The following is a 9492-nucleotide window of genomic DNA, read 5'->3' on the forward strand; positions in this document are numbered from 1 at the left end:
CTGCTCGGGGACTGGCTGGGCATCGGTCGGCGGGTGGTGAGCAATTGTACTGTGCATCACTTGTTTTGTGTATTATTATTATTATTATCATATTATTATTATCATTTTATTTCAATTATTAAACTGTTTTTATCTCAACCCACGAGTTTTTCTAACTTGTGCTCTTCCAATTCTCTCCCCCATCCCACCGGGTGGGGGGGAGTGAGCGAGCGGCTGCGTGGTGCTTATTAGTTGCCGGAAATTAAACCACGACAACGGGAAATAATGGAAAGCGCAAATTCATCAAAGGCTACAGACACAGTGGGATAAATGGAATTGGTTTTGCCATCTGAAAGAGAAGTCCATTAGTAAGAGAACAGTTCACAGAGGGACCATTTTCGGACTTAAACAATAAATATTGTGTAATCTGCAGGATGACTAACCTCCCTCCTGCATTTGCCTGAAGCAGTCATGTTAACAGAGATGACACACTATCTAAGAGAGGGGACTGCATGTTCCTTTGCTTCCAGACTGCTCCACATGTCAGGGTGTTTGAGCTGACTTTGGCAAAGGATGCAGGGTGCAAACAGGAGACAGAATAATGGTTCAAATAAGCTGCCAAAGGTTTTAGTGTCATCATTGCCATCCTGTGATATTATTAGTGGAGGAAATGAAATACACCCAATCTTAGTTCTCATTTTGGTTCTCTACAACTTACAGGGGGCAGGGGAGTGAGAAAAGATGAGATGAGTGAAGGAAGCTACTTCTTTCCTTTAATTTTAGAGGAAATGTAAGTGTATGGTGATACTCTGGCCCCACTAGTCAGTTAGGACTTCAGTTGTGGGCTAGTTGAGGCTGATGACAAAACTCTTACTTGTTTCAGAAGAACTGCTGTTTTTAATTTCAGAATCTAATTATTTATCTCATAGCCTGTATATTACAGTGAACTCTCTTGGAAATAATGAAATCACAGAACTGGAAAATGCATGAAAATGAAATCAAACCCTGCCAAATCTTTTTGCATGTTTAAGTAGATTATATTAAAGAATATAACTTCATAGTTCTCATTTCAGCACTATTGCCCAGTACAACCATTATTAAGTGTACTTAACAGCTAATTTTCATCTTTAAACTAAAATGACACAGCTTTTAAGTGATCACTACCTCTCACTCCTATTTTTCTCCTTAAAGGTAAGAGCCATGAGGCTTGTGCAGCACTGACAAAACTAAATTCAAAACCTTAAAGTCCTTTTACAGTAGTGTTACTGACTGTCCTATTCATATTTGACTGAACTCAATGTTTGATCATAAGGTTTTTCAGCTGGACCCAGAAGCCTAAAGTAGATTTTGACATGCTGGTGATATGATAGAAAAAAGACACCAACACTGTCATTTTTGTGCAGATGAATAATGTGACGCCAGAATATTGTCTTGACATAATACAGAAGTTTGAAGTATCAGAAGAAAACAAGAAGCAAAACGTTCTTGGGATTGAAGGTAAAGTTTTTTATTTCAAAATTAGTTTTGTCTTGATATACTGTAGTGGAATAGAAAAGCTTTAACAGCATTTTGGTGTAGCTTATAATATCTGACTGTGATACAAAGTTACACAGAAGATCAGTCAGTAGTGTAGGTGCATTTTTGTGAGACATGGGAGACATGAGAGTAGGTGGGGTGAATTAGCAGCTAGTGTTGTACAGCGATACATCATAGCCATCGTACAGTAATGTGAATGCCTCAGGCTTGCATTAATTTATTGCTAACTGTGTATTTGTAAAATGCAAACATAAAATACGTAGTATAGAATGTTTTATACTATAGCCTGTTCTAACTGAAGTAATAAAAGCAAAGTTTTCATTCTGTTCTGTCTCTAGATCTGGAATTGCTCCTGTACAATCCATTGATTTATGCTTATGTGAAATAAAAAATGGATAGTTGTATTTTCTTTGGGGTTTAATACCTTATTCACCTTGTTTGCTAAAGCAATTTTAAGTGGTGTATTTATTCAGAATCCAACTTAGTATCAAATCAAAATCTGAATTGGAATGAAATAGATTAAATGCTGTAGCATGTTAATTTGCCCAGAAGATAGCTTTCATGAGGTAAAACAATTTACGTGGTGATTTTGGGGTGGGGGGGAGGAGAAATCTTCCTCCGCATAGTCCTTAAATCCTGGGTATGGTCTCCCAGATCTTAAACAAGCTTGCAGTGTGATTGCACTGTATTTAAACTGACATAAGGAAAGCAAAATGAACAAGCTGTGACATTTAAAAAAATTATTTCTGAAAGCATTTCTGTTCCTTTTAATCTTACTGCTGCTTCTTTTACGTTTTAGTTGCTTTCAGGGTTGGTATTGTTTCCACTATCCTTTGGAAATATTTTGCATTTCTCATTCTCAAAGGAGGTATTTTTAAAACTTTCTCTGTTCGTTGCTGGATTTACAGGGTTATGGATTTACAGGGATATAAACCAAGTACCATCATCTCACATAAACTTGCAACATAGAGAAAACTGTAAACTAGAGTGGAATTGGCCAGATTAGTGAATTGGCTAGCATGGGCTCCCCTGCTCTCTGTGCTGCAGTGCAGCCCTTTGGGTGGCTGCTACCTTGTATACACGGTATCTTCAGTGGGAGTAGTGCTCATTTACAGCAAAAGAGTGGCACTGGGACAGAGCCTGAGTGTCAGCAATAAACTTGACAAAAGCATTTGCTTCCAAGTCAGTATGTCAGTTTGGCTTCTGTTTCTGTCCTGTGATCTGTATAAATTGTCAGGATCTTTCTTTAACTTTCGTAGGAGTGTGTTCTTTTCTTTTGTTCTTGACACTGTTGCTACCTTCTGAAGATTGCTTCTCAGCTTGGGACCCATGGGGCATCAACAGCAGCATGAAGTCCTGGCAGATCTGCAGAATACCAAACCTATACTCTTGAGGGTGTCATATCCTACATCTCTTCTGCTGCCCAGTATTTGATGCATTTCCTCTGCTTCCTCTTATTTACAAGACGTCACACTTGTGATGGAGCAGAACAGGATAGCTCTTACCTGTTACCATCACAAGGGTCCATTGAGGGATACATGGTGCGCATCTCAAATCCTTTACATCTTGCTGAACGTGAGGCTGAGGTTCCCTCCCTTCCACCTACCCAGCTTTATTGCTCTAAGTGGGTCACTCACCCTCCAAGGCACAATTTAGCATCCCAGGAAATGCAGACTGATGCTGCCTAAGCATTTGACCCAATTTCTCCTTTATACTGCTGCTTTAACAAGAATCAAGAGGGCGTAGGGGATACCAGTTTGAGAAGGAGGAGGAGAAGACAGTTTTTCTAACAGTAATGACTCATGGTTTAGCTGCATACTGTCTGCAGTAGCATCTAGATGAAGAGATCATTTTTATCTCACTGAATAATTGTGAGGGAGGATATTTTCTTCCACCAATTCTAACAAAACCAGTAACGCCTTATTCTGTTCTGCTTATTAGCGGAGTGGTTTTGTCTGAACTGCAGAAGGCAGTTTGAGCACACTTGTCTTAGTCTGTGCACTGGGTTTAGTGTAAGGAGCTTCTCCAGGGTTTCAGAGAAATTTTACATGTGTGTTTTTGTCATATGCCCCTTTTGAGGGTCTGGATGAAACATCTGATCTGAAAATAGGTTGGGCAGTGGCTGTATTGATCTGTAGGGTTTTTTCAGTCTTCTCATATAGCTACTATTCATTACTTTTATGCTTCTCTTAGAATCCTACTTTCTTTTTTTACTATTGGTTGTTAATTAATTTCTGTAGAGGCTTAGCTCAATGTCATGTTTTGCAAATGCTTGTTGATCCCCCCCCCCATCATAAATGTGTCTTTCTAGATTGTATTTCCTTTTCTAGTTCAAAGCTGTTTGAAAATTGTCTGGGGAAAAGGTGTCAGAACTTCCATAGGCTTCAAAAAAAAATACCTATGCGTGTGCCAGTAGTGGACTGAGTCTGTGCAGCCTCTTCAGTTTGCAGAGAACCAGGCAAGCCACAGACAGCAGTTAATATGCTGAAAACATGGGGTACAGGAAGATTAATCCCTGCTATGTGATTCAGAGGTTTTGGAGACACAAGTTAGCACTGACAAGCATAAACAGAAGAAAGTGTTAGAGTGCAAATCATTCGCTTGTTAAGATACACTGCATCCGTGGCAAAACTGTTTCTCTTTATTCAAAGGTTTCACCAACTTCATGCGCAGTCCTGCTTGTGATATATTTAATCCACTGCATTGCGAAGTGCATCAGGATATGGATCAACCCCTTTGTAACTACTTCATTGCTTCATCTCACAATACATACCTGACAGGAGACCAACTGCTGTCCCAGTCCAGAGTGGAGATGTATGCACGAGTGCTGCAAGATGGTTGTCGATGTATTGAAGGTATATTTTTAGTGTAACTTGCTGGTTGTGGGAAGTACGATGGATATTTCTTTTAAGCGCAAAGTCAGTGGCAAACTCAAAGCATTAATGCTTCGCTGTCTGATTAACTTCAGTGGTAAACTCCTGTTTTCTAGCAGTCTAAACAGGAATTTTTCTATTGGGAATGACCCTCTCAGACAAACTTCATAGACATCACTGTTTTCTCCTGCCTGCTGCTGTATTGTTATGCTTTTCTCAGTGCAAGTTTTCCATTGTCTCATGTTTATGCGAAGCATTTTTTTGTTGCATAAGCCCCAGTAAGGCAATAAACAGGCATCTGTTTGGGGCCCTGCAGTTCCAGCAGAGCAGCCCTGGTTGTTCGGCTCTGTGGTTCCCCTGTGCTGGAGGTTACCGCTTCACAGGAGTGCTTCCTAATCCACATCGTTCAGAATGAGCTGAGCCAGCAAAGACCTTTTTCTTTCATAAGATGAATGGGAAAGCAGGTGTTTGCCTATACAGTTCCTCCTGCAGATGCAAAGGGAAGATGAAAAGTGCCTGTAGGAGGAAGTGAGCAAATAGTGCCTTCTATCAGCACAGCTGTGTATCTATTTCTCTCACCATCTTAGAGCTGAGAAACTTGGTTTTGGTTTGCCACGATAGAGAGGTAGGATGCCGTTTCATTGGCTGGATGCTAGCGGAAGAAAACAAGATGCTGGTTTGTCTGATAGCCTGGAAATCGTGTTGAATTCTTGTTTAAGTTCTGCATGATTTAAATAATAACAAAACATTAGTATTTTTCTTTTCAAGATTTTGGGTGGAATAAGGTCTTTTGACAAATTTAAACTCACTGTTAATTTCTTAAGACTAATATTACAAAACTCATCTCTGGAAGAACAATTTGTTAATCTGAATTTAAAAATGAATTAGAGAAAGTGAACCTGAGAAAATTGGGTGGTCTATCGCTGTACTTTTCCTTCTGTAGGAAAGTTCACTAAAACACACAGTAGTGTGTTATTTTGCTTAACCTGAAAACTGTTGTAGATACTGTACAGCTTAGGTACTAGCTGTGTAGCTTTCTCTTTGTGAAGTTTTTAACTTCCTGTAGAGACAACAGCAGTGACAAGTTTGGTGTAAATTCAGGGTACATTAATTCATTAGGAAAAGTATTACTGTCCTAGTCCATTATACATGTGATGGATTTGATGCTACTCTTATTATAGTCAATTATAAAACTGCAAGTTTAATTGGGAGTGGAAAAAGACTAAATTGTTTTTAAATAATTTGTCTTCAGAAGCAGAAGCTGCTTTCCCAAGAAATAGCTGTAAACATTATTTGACCTATTACACCTTTGAAATTTAATATAGGAGGAAAAAAACTCAGTTTAATATAAGCGGAAAAACCAGTTTTAGGTTGCAGATTTCTCATTTGATATAAGAAAAGACTGTCTTGTTAGTCTTAACTCAATTGGTAGGTCATAATAGATTGAATGAAACTTGTTGACACTTGCACGATTGAGTGGTGTACATGAGTTCTGCTGGCAAGCAAGATCAGCAGAAGTGTATAAGATCATGGGCGTCTCTTAACGCATAGCTTTTTTTATCTTAATAGTGGATTGCTGGGATGGTCCAGATGGAGAGCCGGTAGTGCACCATGGCTATACTCTTACTTCTAAAATACTCCTCCGTGATGTGGCAGAAACTATCAATAAATATGCCTTCATCAAAAATGAGTAAGTGTAGAGTGAGTTTTGAAGTTACACCTGTCTATTTTGTATAGTTAATCCCATGTCAAAATCAACATCAGGAAGTACGTATATTCCTATAAACACATTGAGAAATTATAAAGTTGATTCTGTTCCCCTGTTTATTGCCTGTGTCATATTTATTGTTCAACTGCATGAGCTCTTTCCATCAACCAAGTTAGAAAGTTCAACCTAAGTTAGAAAGACCTTTCATGCATTGTAAACTCCGTAATATCTTGAACAGTCTGAGACTGTTGAGTGTCTAAGATTATTTTGGTCCTTTGTTGGAACAGAACTTCCCACTCAAATCCATAGGGAAATTCTCCTTAAAAATCAATAGCATAATAGGCTCTACCTAAGGCAAATACTTTATTTCAGTAGGAAAATTGAAAAGCTGTCTCATACGTAGTATGAGGAAATACTGAAATGTGGCGTAATGTTCAGATTCTGTTTTGTTTGCCATGGTACTATATAACAGTTTATTATGAAAATCATTGAGTTAAACCATATATATATACACAATAGTTGCAAATCATGAGTGGGTGTATAGAATTTTGAGTAGTTTAGAGAGAATAAAGGGAAAATATATGTGGCTTGCAAAGGAATAGTGTAACTTCTCTCATCTACATGGAACAAAAAAGCTTTGTATTGCTGATGAGCTTTATTGCAAGTTTCTCTGTGCCTCGTGCTCGGTGATCATTGGTTTCAAACTTTGTCACCCTGTGCGCTAGTGAGTAGGGTTGGAAGGAGAGGGAAGAATCGCCTGCAGGGATTATCTGAGGGATTCTGACAGAGCAGGGATTTGGGAGTTCATGTGCAGAGTCCTTCCTCCCAAAGTGTGTTTGTTTCCAGACTACTGACAATGTAAAAGCAAACTGCTTAAATCAGTTTATGTGGTAAGCTGTGCAGGTCTTCTCTTTTAAAACACAGTTATGACAATTTCTGGGTGTTTTGTTTTCTAGGTTTCCAGTGATACTGTCTATTGAAAACCATTGCAGTATTCAACAGCAAAAGAAGATCGCTCAGTACTTGAAGGAGATATTTGGTGACAAACTCGACTTGTCATCTGTAATCGCTGGAGATTCCAGACAGCTTCCTAGTCCTCAAAATTTGAAAGGGAAAATCCTAGTGAAGGTAACTTGCTACTGGCGGCGTGTTCAAACTGCAACAAAAGTCAGCATGTGATATTTATCGTGGATTTTCTTTGGCTTTGGAGAACTAGTTCAGCAGTACACATGGAATAGTACAGATGTACTAAGTGAGTTAAAATTCTGAGCTTTTTCAGAGACACTGAAACAGAGTTTACCTTGGATTTGGCGAGTGTCCCGGAGTACTTCTGTAAGTGTTTCAACAGGGAGGTGATATCAATAGCAGTGGAAAGAAAATTCTATTTCTTAAGCATCTTATCTGAGAGTCTTAAAGTCAGAGGTGCTTATTTTTAAATCTTAGCACCGAGTCAGGAGAGCAGAAAAATTATATAAAATGCATCGTTATGAATAGAAGGAACTGTGACACAGTTACCTGAACCTGATATTTTCCTGTTTTTTGAAATTTGTCTCATTTGTTATTAGTGGATATTGTTCTGTATGGTTCATATCCCTATAGTATCTAAACATTGTCCTACAGTCCCTCCTTGAACAAAGTATTTTGGAGTAATATAAAAGCGTCTGAAAATTTCTTGCATTTTCTTGCATTTCCCCCTCACCCTGCTATGAGCAGTAGTTCATGAAATGAAACTATTTTCATGGTTCATCAGCTGTGTTTATGAAAGAAGAGCACTTAGGAGGTGGCTGTAAGGAGCAGCGAGAGAGGAGGCCCTTGAGCACTGTAGTTAGTGTTGTATGCAAGATTAATTGTTTGAGCCTCTCAGTATAAATGGATTTGCTCTGAAAGGAATTTCAAAGACCAAGATGGATATAATAAGAAAGAAATGCAAGGCAGACCTTTGAAAGGATGATTAATAGAGTTGTGGCTTATTAGATTGTCTAATTTACTTTGACACATGGAGGCAATTGCTTCGCTGTGAGCTCTTGAGATACTGTTTTTTCTGCCCTCTATCCTCTGTATCAAGCTGGCTACAAGGATTCACAATTTTGCTTTGATGTTGGTTTGAACATATTTCAATGTATAGTACAAAGCTGACTCTGAATTAGAAAACCTTTGAGTGCTCAGCTGTGATTTTGAATTTCACTGAATCGGTTTTCTTGTGTAACTGCTAGTTAAGGAACTATGCAAGCATGTAGTGTTGGTGTTTTAGGGAGTCAAACAGAATAGTATGTAATGTCAGTCATGCAACAAAACCCGGCAAACCTGGCTTGAAATACTATGTCAGTGCACGAAAGGCAAGAGATGTTTGGTATTGTGCTGTTCCTACATGTACTTTTGAGCTGGTCTTCCTAGCACATTTGAGTTCGTAACTTTAGTTTGATTCTTCAGCTAACAGTGCTGAAACCCTGTGAGTAGTTACAGAACGGTGTGGAGCTGAGCTAATGTTTTCAGAATGAGGAATACTATTTTAATCATCACAATATCTTTTCACAAAACCCTATCTCCTGCTCAATGTAAGCAACCCTGTTGGAAAAGGTAAAATCATAGTTAGGAATCAGCATCTTTTTGAGAAGTAAGCCAGTTTCTCATCTTTTTGCTATTATTTTGCTCTGTTTTATACATTTTCCTTTGAAACACAGTATTGATTCATTAGCCAAACAACTTCAAGTAATGGCATAATTTTCATCTTGCTAGTGTATATATACAAAGAGTAATTCTAATAATACTTATGGATTTAAGCCAGTATAAAGGTGCCAGCGTGAAGTGAATTTGACCCACTCATTAGCAGGGCAGCAGTAGTAATTTCAAAATGCAATCTATAAATCAATCCTCTTCATTTCTGCAGAAATCTGAGTGCAGTTCTTATCTACCTCTGTCACTGATGAAACACGTAGACTGCAAACATTTCTGCAATCAGTGAGGAAGACACAGAAGTAATAACACAGAAGTTTAATAGGTGATTTATTAAGTAACCGATGGTAAAACAAGAGGCAATGGCCATAAGTTACAGCTTGGGAGGTGCAGATTGGATGGCAGGAAAAGCTTTTTTTGGCTGTGGGTAGTGCAGCATGGGAAGATGCTGCCCAGAGGGCTGGGGGAGTCTCCACCCTTGAAAGTTTGCAAGACTCGTCAAAGCAAAGCTAATCGAGAGCTGGTGATGATCCTCCTTTAGTAGCAGATTGGACCAGAGACCTTCAGAGGTCCCATAGCCAACATTTCTAAGGTTCTGTGATTCTGTGGGCTTTGCTATAAGCAATCATACAGGAGAATTCAGGATGAATGTTCTAGAAAGGATAATTGATCTGTCGGAGCCTTTTTTTTTTTTTTACAAAAATAGCCAAATACCTTTTTTTT

General features: G+C 38.7%; 1 protein-coding gene across 2 annotated transcripts in view; it reads left to right on the forward strand.

Annotated features, from left to right (window-relative positions):
* Window positions 1–9492, forward strand: part of PLCH1 (phospholipase C eta 1) — a 47073-nt gene that overhangs the window by 12837 nt on the left and 24744 nt on the right. For both annotated transcript variants that reach the window (XM_019472034.1, XM_019472032.1), the window contains exons 5-8: window positions 1383–1476; window positions 4167–4370; window positions 5958–6078; window positions 7053–7224. In XM_019472034.1, coding sequence (XP_019327579.1) covers window positions 1383–1476; window positions 4167–4370; window positions 5958–6078; window positions 7053–7224 — 591 coding nt within the window. The remainder of the gene's footprint in view (window positions 1–1382; window positions 1477–4166; window positions 4371–5957; window positions 6079–7052; window positions 7225–9492) is intronic.

Source organism: Aptenodytes forsteri, unplaced genomic scaffold (assembly GCF_000699145.1).
Source record: "Aptenodytes forsteri isolate BGI_AS27 unplaced genomic scaffold, ASM69914v1 Scaffold299, whole genome shotgun sequence".
Classification (NCBI taxonomy): Eukaryota; Metazoa; Chordata; class Aves; order Sphenisciformes; family Spheniscidae; genus Aptenodytes; species Aptenodytes forsteri.